This window comes from Orcinus orca, chromosome 5 (assembly GCF_937001465.1).
Source record: "Orcinus orca chromosome 5, mOrcOrc1.1, whole genome shotgun sequence".
NCBI lineage: Eukaryota > Metazoa > Chordata > Mammalia > Artiodactyla > Delphinidae > Orcinus > Orcinus orca.
The window spans coordinates 83,504,143-83,520,961 of NC_064563.1; the positions used below are offsets into that span (position 1 = coordinate 83,504,143).

The 16,819-nt window shown below is 39.6% G+C and overlaps 1 protein-coding gene and 1 non-coding gene across 8 annotated transcripts in view; both read right to left on the bottom strand.

Annotated features, from left to right (window-relative positions):
* The window catches only part of CFAP91 (cilia and flagella associated protein 91), a 154,653-nt gene that overhangs the window by 26,114 nt on the left and 111,720 nt on the right, over nt 1–16,819 (bottom strand). For all 7 annotated transcript variants that reach the window (XM_033403302.2, XM_004278531.4, XM_033403299.2 and 4 more), the window contains one exon: nt 648–800. In XM_033403302.2, the coding sequence (XP_033259193.1) occupies nt 649–800 (152 nt within the window). In that variant the 3' untranslated portion in view covers nt 648. The remainder of the gene's footprint in view (nt 1–647; nt 801–16,819) is intronic.
* Nucleotides 395–525, bottom strand: LOC117196108 (small nucleolar RNA SNORA31). Its single transcript, XR_004476128.1, has one exon. It is a non-coding gene; the product is annotated as a small nucleolar RNA SNORA31 (small nucleolar RNA).

The window sequence follows — 16,819 nt, forward strand, 5'->3', positions numbered from 1 at the left end:
TTGATACTCAAATCATACCAAATATGGCCTATGAGTCTTGTGAGTATGAATGTTCAGTTGCACCTAAGACCAGGCCCCTGGTTGATACTGCAGAGGGCATCAGGGCTAGAATTGGGCAGGCTGTGCCTCATGCCATGTTTATAGCTAGAACAGTGCGATGTGGAGTTAGACAACGTACCCCCTAAGAACAAGCTTTTTTTTTTTTTTAGTAACACTGACACATTTTGTAGCTTTATCTGTGATGGCATACAGTCATATGCTAAAAGAACCTATAAAAGTAACTTTGAGTCCTGTTTTCTGGTCACAAGAGTCCAGTTTCTGTCATATCAACCCTGTTCTCTAACAACTTTCAATAGCAGATTGCATAACCCAGATGAAATGCACTAATTTTTCCCCCTGTATTCCCCCATTCAATGTGGGCTGCCACAATCAGACAGAAAGAAAGCATGAGGACACTTTTTTCTTGACTCTGTAGTGGAAACCTTAGCAAACAGTAACTGCTTCAGGCCTGTCAAATAGATGCATGAAATGCACCAGTTTAAGTGGGAATGCTTCATTTTCCACATTATGATTGTTAGAGTACAGCGCAGAGCTGAATGAGGCTGCTTGTCCTCCTCTCTACTTCCAGATGAAAAATCCAAACTCACCTTAGCTGTTTTGCTCATTTTCAGTTTCCCCCTCAAGTAGCTCAGTGTCTGATGTTTGCTGTTGCTCAACACAATGCTTCTGGAGCATGTCTTCCGTGTGCCTGTGGATGACCCGATGGGCTGCGAGGATGTGCTTCTGCTGTGCGTTCCTCACTGTGCCAAAGGGACAGAAGACTTATTACTCTGGAAGTCGGAACATATCATTCCCAAAGATTCTCAAGAGAGTAGTGACAGAAATGATAACTTTGTAAACCACATATTCTCTTACTTAAGGCTGACTGGATTAAAGAAAAATTACCTGCTGTCTGTTTTGGAAGGATACATTCCAAGGGTAACTCAACCCAAATCTTATTATTGCTGCTCCCCCTGTTCTACTCTCTGCTCAGTCCGGTCATGCTCCTCCCCACCAGGTTTGCCTCCATTCTACTGCTTAGCAGCTTCCCTCACCTGGAATGCCTGCATTCTAAATCCTGCCCTTCTGCAAAGCCCAGCGCAAGTCCCAGCTCCTCCAGGAAGTCTCCTGTGACTGAGTCAGCCCACATTTACCGTGACCACACTTGAGTTTGTACAGACCTGTTCAGCACTGAAGTACTTCATGTGAGTTACATTTTGTTTACCTAGATTGTAAATGACATAAAGGTAAAGACCTTGTTTCATACTTCTCTTTGAGCCTTAGTCCCTAATATGAAGGGTACTTGTTGAATGATGAGTTTCTGAGCTCACGGATTTAAAAGCTGGTCCTAGTTCCACATTCTAAGAATATTTATTACCAAGACTTAGTACGTTAAGCATCCCGTTTGCCTTGGAAAGAGGTAATTGTGATGATGATGATGACAGCAGTTAGCATTTGTCCTTACTTTGTGCCAGGCACTGTTTTAAGCAGTTGGCATATACTTATTCATTTAAGCTACCCACAACCCTAAAAGAGAGTAGTATTAATATCCCCATTTTCAGATGTGGCAACTGAGACACAGAGAGATTAGGTAATTTGCCTAAAGTCATACAGCTAGTAAAGCATAATAAGCAGTACTGTGGATTCTATGCTATTGAGGTGTCAGCTAGTTTATATAGGGTAAATCACATAGCAACTTACAACACTTCAGAGCAGTATGGTTGAAAGAATGGGGACTTTGGAGCCACACAGACCATGGTACAATCTGCATACTGTATAATGTCTCTAAGCACCAACTTCCTTAACTGAACTATGAGAACACATCTATAGATGTTGTAAGAAATTCAAATAAGGTATTTCTAAAAATGCTTAGTACATTGTCTGGAACTTAGTATGCATTTACACCTTGGTAGTTACTATTATTTTCATCTGAATAAAGATCTTCAAGGTCATTCCCCTCCATGAACTTTTAGAAAAATGAGAGTTGGTGGATTAGGAAGACTCTGAGCTCACCTGCTCTCACACCAAAATTACTATTTACAGAGAAACTACTGATGAGAAAGACCAAAACCTACCAGAAAAGACCTCTACAACTAAAGATACAAAGAAAGAACCACAGTAACATGGGTAGGATGAGTGGGGTTGTGGTATAGTCAAGAGCCGTACCCCTGGTAGGCAACCTACAAACAGGAAAATAACTAGAATTGAAGAGGTTCTCCCCAAGGAGTGAGGGGTCTGAACCCCACATTGGGCTCCACAGCCCAGGGGTCCTCCACTGGAAAGATGAGTACCCACAATATTTGGCTTTGAAGGCTAGTGGGGCTTTCTTTCAGGAAACCCTGTGGGCTGTGGTATATAGAGACTCCACTCGTTTTTTTCTTTTTTTGTGGTACGCAGGCCTCTCACTGTTGTGGCCTCTCACTGTTGTGGCCTCTCCCATTGCAGAGCACAGGCTTCGGACACTCAGGCTCAGCGGCCATGGCTCATGGGCCCAGCCGCTCCATGGCATGTGGGATCTTCCCGGACCAGAGCACGAACCCATGTCCCCTGCATCGGCAGACGGACTCTCAACCACTGTGCCACCAAAGAAGCCCAAGACTCCACTCTTAAAAGGTACACACAAAATCTTACACACTGTGGCACCCAGGGCAGAAGCAGTAATTTGAAAGGACCCTGGGTCAGACCCACACACTGATCTTGGCGAGTTTCCTGGGGTGGTAGGAGGCAACTGGACCTCACCCTGGGGACACAGACACTCATGGTAACCACTTTGGGGAGCTTTTTCTACCACATGGACACAGGTGCTGGTGAGCACCATTTTGTAAATGGTGCTCTAACTCATCAGCCTCAGGACCCAGTACCGCCCACACCCACCAGCCTGTAGGCACCGGTACTGGAATGCCTCAGGCCAAGCGACTAGCTGGGCAGGGACACAGCCCCACCCACCAGTGGGCAGGTTACCTTAAAACACCTTGAGCCCACAGCCACTCATGGACATGGCCCTGTCCACCAGAGCACACAAGCACTATAACTGGGACCCCCCAGGGCCTGCAGCAAGAGACCTTGGAACCTGGCTCCAACCTATCAGTAGGCTGGCACCAACCCCAAACCTGCTGGGCCCCAGCCCCCCCCACCAGCAGGCCAATACCAGCTCTGAGACACTTTGGGCCCCTCAGCCAGCCTCTGCAGAATCTGGACCCACTCACCAGACATGGAATGGATAAACAAGGTCCTACTGTAAAGCATAGAGAACTTATATTCAATATCCTGTGATAAACCATAATGGAAAAGAATATAAAAAGAGAATGTGTATATATGTATAACTGAATCACTTTTCTGTACAGCAGAAATTAACACAACACTGTAAATCAACTATTCTTCAATAAAAAAAATAAGGCAGAACAGCAACAAAAAAAGGAACTCTAGAGAACGGATGAACAGAGTGAGGTTAGAAGGTTTTAACAAAGAGAAAATATAAAGAACCAAACAGATGAAAATATAATAACTGAAATGAAAAATACACTAGAAGGAATCAACAGTAGATTAAGTAATACAGAGGAATGGATCAGCAAGCTGTAAGACAGATTAGTGGAAATCATCCAAGCTGAATAGAAAAAAAGGATAGAAATGAGGACAGTTTTTTAAGAGACCTCTGGGAAAACATCACATATACTAACATTTACATTACAGGGGTCCCAGAAGGAGAAGACAGAGAAAGGGACGGAGAACATATTTGAAGCCAAAACAGCTGCAAACTTCCCTAACCTGTGAAATGAAACAAACATGCAAGTCTAGGAAGCACGGAGAGTCCCAAACATGATCAACCCAAAGAGGACCACACCAAAACACTCTGTAATTAATCAAAGATAAAGGGATATTATTAAAAGTAGCAAGGGAAAAGCAACAAATTATGTACTAGGGAACTCCCATAAGGCTATCAGATGACTTTTCAGCAGAAACTCTGCAGGCCAGAAAAGAGTGGCAAGATATAGCTGAAGTGATGAAAGGGAAAACCCACAACCAAGAATACTCTACTTGGCAAGTCTTTCATTCAGATTTGATGAAGAGATCAAAAGTTTTACAGACAGGCAAAAGCTAAAAGAGTTCAGTACCACCAAATCAGCTTTACAAGAAATGTTAAAGGGACTTCTCTAAGTGAAAAAGAAAAGGCCACAACTAGAAACATGAAAATTATGAAAAGAAAAAGCTCATTGGTAAAGGTAAGTATAAGGTAGTAAAGTTAAGGTAGTAAATCAACCACATACAAAGCTAGTAGGAAGGTTAAAAGACAAAAGTAGTAAAATCACCTATATCCACAATAAGCCGTTAAGGGATACATAAAACTACATATAAAGTACGATGACAAAAACAGTAATTGCAAAAAGGGAGGGGAGTAAAAATGCAGAGTTGTTAAAATGTGTTTGTTTGAAATTAAGAGATAAGCACTTAAAATAATCATATATAGATACAGATAGACCTATCTACATCTATGTATAAACCTAATGGTAACCATAAACCAAAAATCTATAATAGATACACACACAAAAAGAGACAGGAAGCCAAACAACACTGAAAACATCATCAAATCACAAGGGAAGAGAAGGAAAGAAGAAAGGAACAAAAAAGAGTTACAGAAAACAACCCCAAAGCAATTAAAAAATGGAAATACCTACCTGTCCATAATTACTTTAAATGTAAATGGAATAAATTCTCTAATCAAAAGACATAGTGACTGAATGTATACAAAAATAAAAGCCATATATATACTGCCTACAAGAGACTCAGTTGAGATCTAAAGACACAGACTGAGAGTGAGAGGATGGAAAAAGGTATTACATGCAAAAAGAAATCAACAAGAAGCAGGGGTGCAATACTTAGATAAAATAGACATTAAAACAAAGACTGTTAGGAGAGCCAAAGAAGGAGACATTACATAATAATCAAGGGATTAATCCAAGAAGAAAATGTAACAGTTGTAAATATATATGCACCCAACATAGGAACACTTAAACATATTAACAGAAATAAAGGGTGAAAATCAACAGTAGCACATAATACTAGGAACTGTGTGTGTGTGTGTGTGTGTGTTAAAGAATTTACTGATTTAACAACAAGATCTATAATATGGGTCCCTCTGTCACAGGCAATGAAAACAGGCAATCCCTACTGAGGAATGAAATTATTCAGAAATTTATCTGCAACGAAATACAAACAGATTTTCTGTAAGAATAGTTTTCATCTGGAAATTTACATGTTTATAGAAAACCCACAGACATTTTGATCTTTGCTCTCTCTTTTGACTCCATCCAGGTTTCCAATACAGTCCCCTACACGTGAACCTTCAAGTTGCAAACTTTCAAAGATGCGAAAATGCCCCGTGTGCCAATTGTTGTACTCCTCTACTGTTTTTTTTTTTTTTTTTTTTTTTTTTGCGGTATGTAGGCCTCTCACTGTTGTGGCCTCTCCCGTTGCGGAGCACAGGCTCCGGATGCACAGGCTCAGCAGCCATGGCTCACGGGCCCAGCAACTCCGCAGCACATGGGATCCTCCTGGACTGGGGCACGAACCCACGTCCCCTGCATCAGCAGGTGGACTCTCAACCACTGCGCTACCAGGGAAGCCCTTCTACTGTACTTTTTGAAGTACTGTACTGTAAGATTAAAAATGTTTTCTATATTTTTTGTGTTTTTAATGTATTATTTGTGTGAAAAGCATTATAAACCTATTACAATACAGTACTATATAGTTGATTGTGTTAGTTGGGTAACTAGGCTAACTTTGTTGGACTTAAGGAACAAATGGGACTTATGAACGTGCTCTCGGAAGGGAACTCGTTCCTATGTAGGAGACTTACTGTACTAGGGACTTTAACACCCCACTTACATCAATGGACAGGTCATCCACACAGAAAATTAATAAGGAAACAATGGCCTAAACGACACACTAGACCAGATGGACTTAATAGATGTTTATATAGAACACGCATTCCAAAAGCAACAGAATACACATTCTTTGCAAGTGCACATGGAACATTCTCCAGGATAAATTACATGCTAGGCCACAAAATAAGTCTCAGTAAATTTAAGAAAATTGAAATCTTATCAAGCATCTTTTCTGATCACAGCTCTATGAGACTAGAAACCAAGTACGAGAAAAAGCAGCAAAAAAACATGTGGAGGCCAAACAATATGCCACTAAACAACCAATGGATCACTGAAGGGATCACTGAAGAAATCAAAGAAGAAATTTTAAAAAAATACATGGAGAAAAATGAAATAAAAAATGCAGTGATCTGAAATCTCTGGGATGCAGCAAAAGCAGCTCAAAGAGGACAGTTTATAGTGTGATACAAGACTACTTCAGGAAAGAAAAGTCTCAAAGAATCTAACCTTAAACCTAAAGCAACTAGAAAAAGAAGAACAAACAAAAGTTAGTTGAAGGAAAGAAATTATAAACATCCATGCAGTAATAAATAAAATAGAGCCTATTCCTAAAAAAGTAGAAAAGATTAATGAAACTAAGAGCTGTTTCTTTGAAAAGATAAAATTGATAAATCCTTTATTCAACTCATCAAGGAAAAAAGAGAAAGGGCCCAAGTAAATAACATCAGAAATGAAAAAGGGAAGCAACTATATGCCAATAAAATGGACAACCTGGAAGAAATGGATAGATTCTTGGAAAGGGATAACCTTCCGAGACCGAACCAGGAAGAAATAGAAAATATAAACAGACCAATCACAAGTAATAAAATTGAAAATTAAGAAACAAAAGTCCAGGACCAGATGGCTTCACAGGTGAATTCTATCAAATATTTAGAGAAGAGATAACACCTATCCTTCTCAAACTCTTCCAAAAATTGCAGCGGGAGAAACACTCCCAAGATTATTCTACAAGGCCACCATCACCCTGATACCAAAACCAGACAAAGCCGTCACACACACACAAAAATTACAGACCAATGTCACTGATGAACAAAGATGCAAAAATTCTCAACAAAATACTAGGAAACAGAATCCAACAACACATTAAAAGGATCATACACAATGATCAAGTGGTATTTATCACAGGGAAACAAGGATTCTTCAATATTATGAAAATCAATCAGTGTGATATACCATATTAACAAATTAAAGAATAAAAACCGTATGATCATCTCAATAGATGTAGAAAAAGCTTTTGACAAAATTCAACACCATTTATGATAAAAACTCTCCAGAAAATGGGCATAGAGGGAACCTATCTCAACATAATAAAGGCCATATATGACAGACCCACAGCAGACATTCTCAATGGTGAAAAACTGAAAGCATTTCCTCTAAAATCAGGAACAAGGATGTCCACTCTCACCACTATTATTCAACATAGTTTTGGAAGTCCTAGCCATGGCCATCAGAGAAAAAAAATAAAAGCAATACATATTGCAGAAGAAAAAGTAAAACTGTCACTGTTTGCAGATGACATGATAATATACCTAAAAAATCCTAAAGATGCCACCAGAAAACTGTTAGAGCTAATCAATGAATTTGGTAAAGTTACAGGATACAAAATTAATACACAGAAATCTCTTGCATTCTTATACACTAACAACGAATGATCAGAAAGAGAAATTAAGGAAACAATCGCATTTACCATTGCAACAAAAAAGAATAAAATACCTAGGAATAAACCTACCTAAGGAGGCAAAAGACCTGTACACAGAAAACTATCAAACACTGATGAAAAAAAATCAAAAAGATGACACAAACAGATGGAGAGATATACCATGTTCTTGGATTGGAAGAATCAATACTGTGAAAATGACTGTACTATCGAAAGCAATCTACAGATTCAATGCAATCCTTATCAAATTACCAATGGCATTTTTCACAGAATTAGAACAAAAAATTTTACAATTTGTATGGAAACACAGACCCTGAATAGCCAAAGCAATCCTGAGAACAAAAAACAAAGCTGGAGGAATCAGGCTCCCCAACTTCAGACTATACTACAAAGCTACAGTAATCAAGACAATATGGTACTGGCACAAAAACAAATATAGATCAATGGAACAGGATAGAAAGCCCAGACATAAACCCAGGCACTCATGGTCAATTAATCAATGACACAGGAGGCAAGGATATACAATGGAGAAAAGGCAGTCTCTTCAATAAGTGGTGTTGTGAAAACTGGACAACTACATGTAAAAGAATGAAATTAGAACATTCTCTAACACCATACACAAGAATAAACTCAAAATGGATTAAAGACCTAGAATGTAAGAGCGAATACTATAAAACTCCTAGAGAAAAACAAGCAGAACACTCTTTGACATAAATCACAGCAATATCTTTTTGGATCCACATCCTAGATTAATGAAAATAAAAACAAACATTAAAAAATGGGACATAATTAAACTCAAAAGCTTTTGCTTTTTGAGCAAAGGAAACCATAAAAAAAAAAAAGACAACCCATAGACTGGGAGAAAGTATTTGCAAACGAAGCAAGTGACAAGGGATTAATCTCCAAAATAATATAAACAGCTCATGCAGCTCAATATTAAAAAAAAACAACCCAATCAAAAAATGGGCAGAAGATCTAAATAGACATTTCTCCAAAGAAGACATATGGATGGCCAAAAGGTAGATGAAAATATGCTCGACATCACTAATTATTAGAGAAATGCAAATCAAACCAACAATGAGAGCTTGGGGAAGACGGCGGAAGAGTAAGATGTGGAGATCACCTTCCTCCCCACAGATACATCAGAAATACATCTACACGTGGAACACCTCCTACAGAACACCTACTGAACGCTGGCAGAAGACCTCAGACCTCCCAAAAGGGAAGAAACTCCCCACGTACCTGAGTAGGGCAAAAGAAAAAAGAAAAAACAGAGACAAAAGAATAGGGACGGGACCTGCACCAGTGGGAGGGAGCTGTGAAGGCAGAAAGGTTTTCACACACTAGGAAGCCCCTTCGGGGGCGGAGACTGCGGGTGGCGGAGGGGGGAAGCTTTGGAGCCATGGAGGAGAGCGCAGCAACAGGGGTGCGAGGGGCAAAGCGGAGAGATTCCCGCACAGAGGATCGGTGCCAACCAGCATTCACCAGCCCGAGAGGCTTGTCTGCTCACCCGCTGGGGCACACGGGGGCTGGGAGCTGAGGGTCCAGCTTCGGAGCTTAGATCCCAGGGAGAGGACTGGGGTTGGCTGTGTGAACACAGCCTGAAGGGGTTAGTGCACCACAGCTAGCCGGGAGGGAGGCCGGGGAAAAGTCGGGACCTGCCGAAGAGGCAAGAGACTTTTTCTTCCCTCTTTGTTTCCTGGTGCGTGAGGAGAGGGATTAAGGGCGCTGCTTAAAGGAGCTCCAGAAACGGGCACGAGCTGCGGCGATCAGCTTGGACCCGAGACGTGCATGAGACGCGAAGGCTGCTGCTGCCACCACCAAGAAGCCTGTGTGCAAGCACAGGTCACTATCCACACCACCCCTCCAGGGAGCTTGTGCAGCCTGCCACTGCCAGGGTCCTGGGATCCAGGGACAACTTCCCCGGGAGAACGCACGGCGCGCCTGAGCCTGGTGCAATGTCACGCTGGCCTCTGCCGCCGCAGGCTCGCCCCACCTCCGTACCCCTCCCTCCCCCAGGCCTGAGTGAGCCAGAGCCCCCGAATCAGCGGCTCCTTTAACCCCATCCTGTCTGAGCGAAGAACAGACGCCCTCCGGCGACCTACATGCAGAGGCGGGGCCAAATACAAATCTGAAACCCGGGAGCTGTGAGAACAAACAAGAGAAAGGAAAATCTTTCCCAGCAGCCTCAGGAGCAGTGGATTAAATCTCCACAGTCAACCTGATGTACCCTGCATCTGTGGAATACCTGAATAGACAACGAATCATCCCAAACTGAGGAGGTGGACTTTGAGAGCAAGATTTATTATTTTTTCCCCTATTCCTCTTTTTGTGAGTGTGTATGTGTACGCTTCTGTGTGAGACTTTGTCTGTATAGCTTTGCTTTCACCATTTGTCCTAGGGTTCTGTCCGTCCGTTTTTTTTGTTTTACTTTTTTAAAAAAAAATTTTTTTAATTTAATAACTATTTTATTTTACCTTACTTCATTTTATTTTATTTTATCCTCTTTCTTTCCTTCTTTCTTTCTACGTTTTCTCCCTCTTCCTCTGAGCCGTGTGGATTAAAGGCTCTTGACGCTGCAGCCAGGAGTCAGTGCTGTGCCTCTGAGGTGGGAGAGCCAACTTCAGGAGACTGGTCCACAAGACACCTCCCAGCTCCATGTAACATCAAACGGCAAAAATCTTCCAGAGATCTCCATCTCAACACCAACACCCAGCTTCACTCAACGACCACCAAGCTACAGTGCTAGACACCCTATGCCAAACAACTACCAAGACAGGAACACAACCCCACCCATTAGTAGAGAGGCTACCTAAAATCATAATAAGTCCACAGACACCCCAAAACACACCAACAGACGTGGACCTGCCCACCAGAAAGACAAGATTCAGCCTCATCCACCAGAACACAGGCACTAGTCCCCTCCACCAGGAAGCCTACACAACGCACTGAACCAACCTTAGCCACTAGGGACAGACACCAAAAACAACGGGAACTACGAACCTGCAGCCTGCAAAAAGGAGACCCCAAACACAGTAAGATAAGCAAAATGAGAAGACAGAAAAACACACAGCAGATGAAGGAGCAAAATAAAAACCCACCAGACCTAACAAATGAAGAGGAAATAGGCAGTCTACCTGAAAAAGAATTCAGAATAATGATAGTAAAGATGATCCAAAATCTTGGAAATAGAATAGACAAAATGCAAGAAACATTTAACAAGGACCTAGAAGAACTAAAGAGGAAACAAGCAATGATGAACCACACAATAAATGAAATTAAAAATACTGTAGAAGGGATCAATAGCAGAATAACTGAGGCAGAAGAACGGATAAGTGACCTGGAAGATAAAACAGTGGAAATAAATACTGCAGAGCAGAATAAAGAAAAAGAATGAAAAGAGCTGAGGACAGTCTCAGAGACCTCTGGGACAACATTAAACGCACCAACATTCAAATTATAGGGGTCCCAGAAGAAGAAGAGAAAAAGAAAGGGACTGAGAAAATATTTGAAGAGTTATAGTTGAAAACTTCCCTAATATGGGAAAGGAAACAGTCAAGTCCAGGAAGCACAGAGAGTCCTTTACAGGATAAAACCAACGAGAAACATGCCAAGACACATATTAGTCAAACTGTCAAAATTAAATACAAAGAAAACATTAAAAGCAGCAAGGGAAAAACAACAAATAACACACAAGGGAATCCCCATAAGGTTAACAGCTGATCTTTCAGCAGAAACTCTGCAAGCCAGAGGGACTGGCAGGACATATTTAAAGTGATGAAGGAGAAAAACCTACAACCAAGATTACTCTACCCAGCAAGATTCTCATTCAGATTTGATGGAAAAATTAAAACCTTTACAGACAAGCAAAAGCTGAGACAGTTCAGCACTACCAAACCAGCTTTACAACAAATGCTAAAGGAACTTCTCTAGGCAAGAAACACAAGAGAAGGAAAAGACATACAATAACAAACCAAAAACAACTTAGAAAATGGGAATAGGAACATACATATCGATAATTACCTTAAATGTAAATGGACTAAATGCTCCCACCAAAAGACACAGACTGGCTGAATGGATACAAAAACAACACCCATATATATGCTGTCTACAAGAGACCCACTTCAGACCTAGGGACACAAACAGACTGAAAGTGAGGAGAAGGAAAAAGATATTCCATGGAAATAGAAACCAAAAGAAAGCTGGAGTAGCAATTCTCATAGAAGACAAAATAGACTTTAAAATAAAGAATATTATGAGACAAAGAAGGACACTACATAATGATCAAGGGATTAATCCAAGAAGAAGATACAACAATTGTAAATATTTATGCACCCAACATAGGAGCACCTCAATACATAAGGCAAATACTAACAGCCATAAAAGGGGAAATTGACAGTAACACAATTATAGTAGGGGATTTTATCACCCCACTTTCACCAATGGACAGATCATCCAAGATGAAAATAAATAAGGAAACACAAGCTTTAAATGATACATTAAGCAAGATGGACTTAATTGATATTTATAGGACATTCTGTCCAAAAACAACAGAATACACATTTTTCTCAAGTGCTCATGGAGCATTCTCCAGGATAGATCATATCTTGGGTCACAAATCAAGCCTTGGTAAATTTAAGAAAATTGAAATTGTATCAAGTATCTTTTCTGACCAAACGTTATGAGACTAGATATTAACTACAGAAAAAGATCTGTAAAAAATACAAACACATGCAGGCTAAACAATACACTACTTAATAACGAAGTGATCACTGAAGGAATCAAAGAGGAAATCAAAAAATATCTCGAAACAAATGACAATGAAGACACGACAACCAAAAACCTACGGGTTGCAGCAAAAGCAGTTCTAAGAGGGAAGTTTATAGCTATACAATCCTACCTTAAGAAACAGGAAACATCTCGAATAAACAACCTAATCTTGCACCTAACGCAATTAGAGAAAGAAGAACAAAAACACCCCAAAGTTAGCAGAAGGAAAGAAATCATAAAGATCAGATCAGAAATAAATGAAGCAAACAATGGCAAAGATCAATAAAACTAAAAGCTGGTTCATTGAGGAGATTAACAAAATAGATAACCCATTAGCCAGACTCATCAAGAAAAAAAGGGAGAAGACTCAAATCAACAGAATTAGAAATGAAAAAGGAGAAGTAACAACTGACACTGCAGAAATACAAAAGATCATGAGAGATTACTACAAGCAACTCTATGCCAATAAAATGGACAACCTGAAAGAAATGGACAAATTCTTAGAAATGCACAACTGCCAAGACTGAATCAGGAAGAAATAGAAAATATGAACAGACCAATCACAAGCACAGAAATTGAAACTCTGATTAAAAACCTTCCAACAAACAAAAGCCCAGGACCAGATGGCTTCACAGGCAAATTCTATCAAACATTTAGAGAAGAGCTAACACCTATCCTTCTCAAACTCTTCCAAAATACAGCAGAGGGAGGAACACTCCCAAACTCATTCTACAAGGCCACCATCACCCTGATACCAAAACCAGACAAGGATGTCACAAAGAAAGAAAACTACAGGCAAATATCACTGATGAACGTAGATGCAAAAATCCTCAACGAAACACTAGCAAACAGAATCCAACAGCACATTAAAAGGATCATACACCATGATCAAGTGGGGTTTATTCCAGGAATGCAAGGATTCGTCAATATACGCAAATCAATAAACGTGATATACCATATTAACAAATTGAAGGAGAAAAGCCATATGATCATCTCAATAGATGCAGAGAAAGGTTTCGACAAAATTCAACACCCATTTATGATGAAAACCCTGCAGAAAGTAGGCATAGAGGGAACTTTCCTCAACATAATAAAGGCCATATATGACAAACCACAGCCAAAATCCGATTCAATGGTGAAAACCTGAAAGCATTTCCACTAAGATCAGGAACAAGACAAGGTTGCCCACTCTCACCACTCTTATTCAACATAGTTTTGGAACTGTTAGCCACAGCAAACAGAGAAGAGAAGGAAATAAAAGGAATCCAAATTGGAAAAGAAAAAGTAAAGCTGTCACTGTTTGCAGATGACATGATACGATACATAGAAAATCCTAAAAATGCTACCAGAAAACTACTAGAGCTAATCAATGAATTTGGTAAAGTTGCAGGATACAAAATTAATGCACAGAAATCTCCTGCATTCCTATATACTAATGATGAAAAATCTGAAAGTGAAATTAAGAAAACACTCCCATTTACCACTGCAACAAAAAGAATAAAATATCTAGGAATAAACCTACCTAAGGAGACAAAAGACCTGTATGCGGAAAATTATAAGACACTGATGAAAGAAATTAAAGATGATACAAATCGATGGAGAGATATACCATGTTCTTGGATTGGAAGAATCAACATTGTGAAAATGACTCTACTACCCAAAGCAATCTACAGATTCAATGCAATCCCTATCAAAGTACCACTGGCATTTTTCACAGAATTAGAACAAAAAAATTTCACAATTTGTATGGAAACACAAAAGACCCCGAATAGCCAAAACAATCTTGAAAATGAAAAATGGAGCTGGAGGAATCTGGCTCCCTGACTGCAGACTATACTACAAAGCTACAGTAATCAAGACAGTATGTTACCGGCACAAAAACAGAAATATAGATCAATGGAACAGGATAGAAAGCCCAGAGATAAACCCACACATATATGGTCACCTTATCTTTGATAAAGGAGGAAGCAATGTACAGTGGATGAAGGACAGCATCCTCAATAAGTGGTGCTGGGAAAACTGGACAGGTACATATAAAAGTATGAGATTAGAACACTCCCTAACACCATACACAAAAATAAGCTCAAAATGGATTAAAGACCTAAATGTAAGGCCAGAAACTATCAAACTCTTAGAGGAAAACAGGCAGAACACTGTATGACATAAATCACAGCAAGATCTTTTCTGACCCACCTCCTAGAGAAATGGAAATAAAAACAAACAATTGGTGCCTAATGAAACTTAAAAGGTTTTGCACAGCAAAGGAAACCATAAATAAGACCAAAAGACAACCCTCAGAATGGCAGAAAATATTTGAAAATGAAGTAACTGACAAAGGATTCATCTCCAAAATTTATAAGCAGCTCATGCAGCTCAATAACAAAATAACAAACAACCCAATCCAAAAATGGGCAGAAGACCTAAACAGACATTTCTCCAAAGAAGGTATACAGACTGCCAACAAACACATGAAAGAATGCTCAACATCATTAATCATTAGGGAAATGCAAATCAAAACTACAATGAGATATCATCTCACACCAGTCAGAATGGCCATCATCAAAAATCTATAAACAATAAATGCTGGAGAAGGTGTGGAGAAAAGGGAACACTCTTGCACTGCTGGTGGGAATGTGAGTTGGTACAGGCACTATGGAGAACAGTATGGAGGTTCCTTAAAAAAGTACAAATAGAACTACCATATGACCCAGCAATCCCACTACTGGGCATATACCCTGAGAAAACCATAATTCAAAAAGAGTCATGTACCAAAATGTTCATTGCAGCTCTATTTACAATAGCCCGGAGATGGAAACAACCTTAGTGTCCATCATCGGATGAACGGATAAAGAAGATGTGGCACATATATACAATGGAATATTACTCAGCCATAAAAAGAAACGAAATTGAGCTATTTGTAATGAGGGGGATGGACCTAGAGTCTGTCATATAGAGTGAAGTAAGTCAGAAAGAGAAAGACAAATACCATATGCTAACACATATATATGGAATTTAAGGGAAAAAAATGTCATGAAGAACCTAGGGGTAAGACAGGAATAAAGACACAGAGCTACTAGAGAATGGACTTGAGGATATGGGGAGGGGGAAGAGTTAGCTGTGACAAAGTGAGAGAGTGGCATGGACATATATACACTACCAAACGTAAAATAGATAGCTAGTGGGAAGCAGCCACATAGCACAGGGAGATCAGCTCGGTGCTTTGTGACAACCTAGAGGGGTGGGATAGGGAGGGTGGGAGGGAGGGAGACACAAGAGGGAAGAGATAATGGGAACATATGTATATGTATAACTGATTCACTCTGTTATAAAGCAGAAACTAACACACCATTGTAAAGCAATTATACTCCAATAAAGATGTAAAAAAAAAAAAAAATCTACAATGAGGTACCTCCTCACACCAGAATGGCCAGAATGTCTGTCATCAAAAAGTCTACGAACAATAAATGCTGGAGAGGGTGTGGAGAAAAGGGAACCCTCCTACACTGTTGGTGGGAATTTAAATTGGTACAACCACTATGGAGAACAGTATGGAGGTTCCTTAAAAAACTAAAAATAGCACTACCATATGACCCAGCAATCCCACTCCTGGGCATATATCTGGAGACAACCACAATTCAAGAAGATACGTGCACCCCAAGTTCATTGCAACACTATTTACAACAGTGAAGACACCGAAGCAACCTAAATGTCCATCAACAGAGGAATGGATAAAGAACATGTGGTACATATATACAATGGAATACTACTCAGCCATTAAAAAATAATACCATATTCAGAAACATGGCATTATCATACTAACTGAAGATTATCATACTAACTGATGTCAGACAAAAGACAAATATCATATGATATCCCCTATATGTGGAATATAAAAAAAATGATACAAATGAACTTCTTTACAAAACAGAAACAGGCTCAAACTTCAAAAACAAAGTTATGGTTACCAAAGGGTAAAGATGGTGTGGGGGGGATAAATTAGGAGTTTGGGATTAACACACTACTATATATAAAATAGCTAACCAACAAGGACCTACTGTATAGCACGGGGAAATCTACTCAATATTCTGTAATAACCTATATGGGGAAAGAATCTGAAAAAGAATGGGTATATGTATATGTATAACTAAATCACCTTGGTGTACACCTGAAACTAACACAACATGGTAAATCAACTATATTCTAATATAAAATAAAAATTAAATTTAAAAAACAAACTGAAGGATAAAAGCCATATGATCATCACAATAGATGCAGAAAAAGCTTTTGACAAAATTCAACATCCATTTATGATAAAACGTCTCCTCCACAAAGTGGGTGTAGAGGGAACATACATCAACATAATAAAGGCCATATATGAATTAAATGAAAAATGAATTAAACACCTAAATGT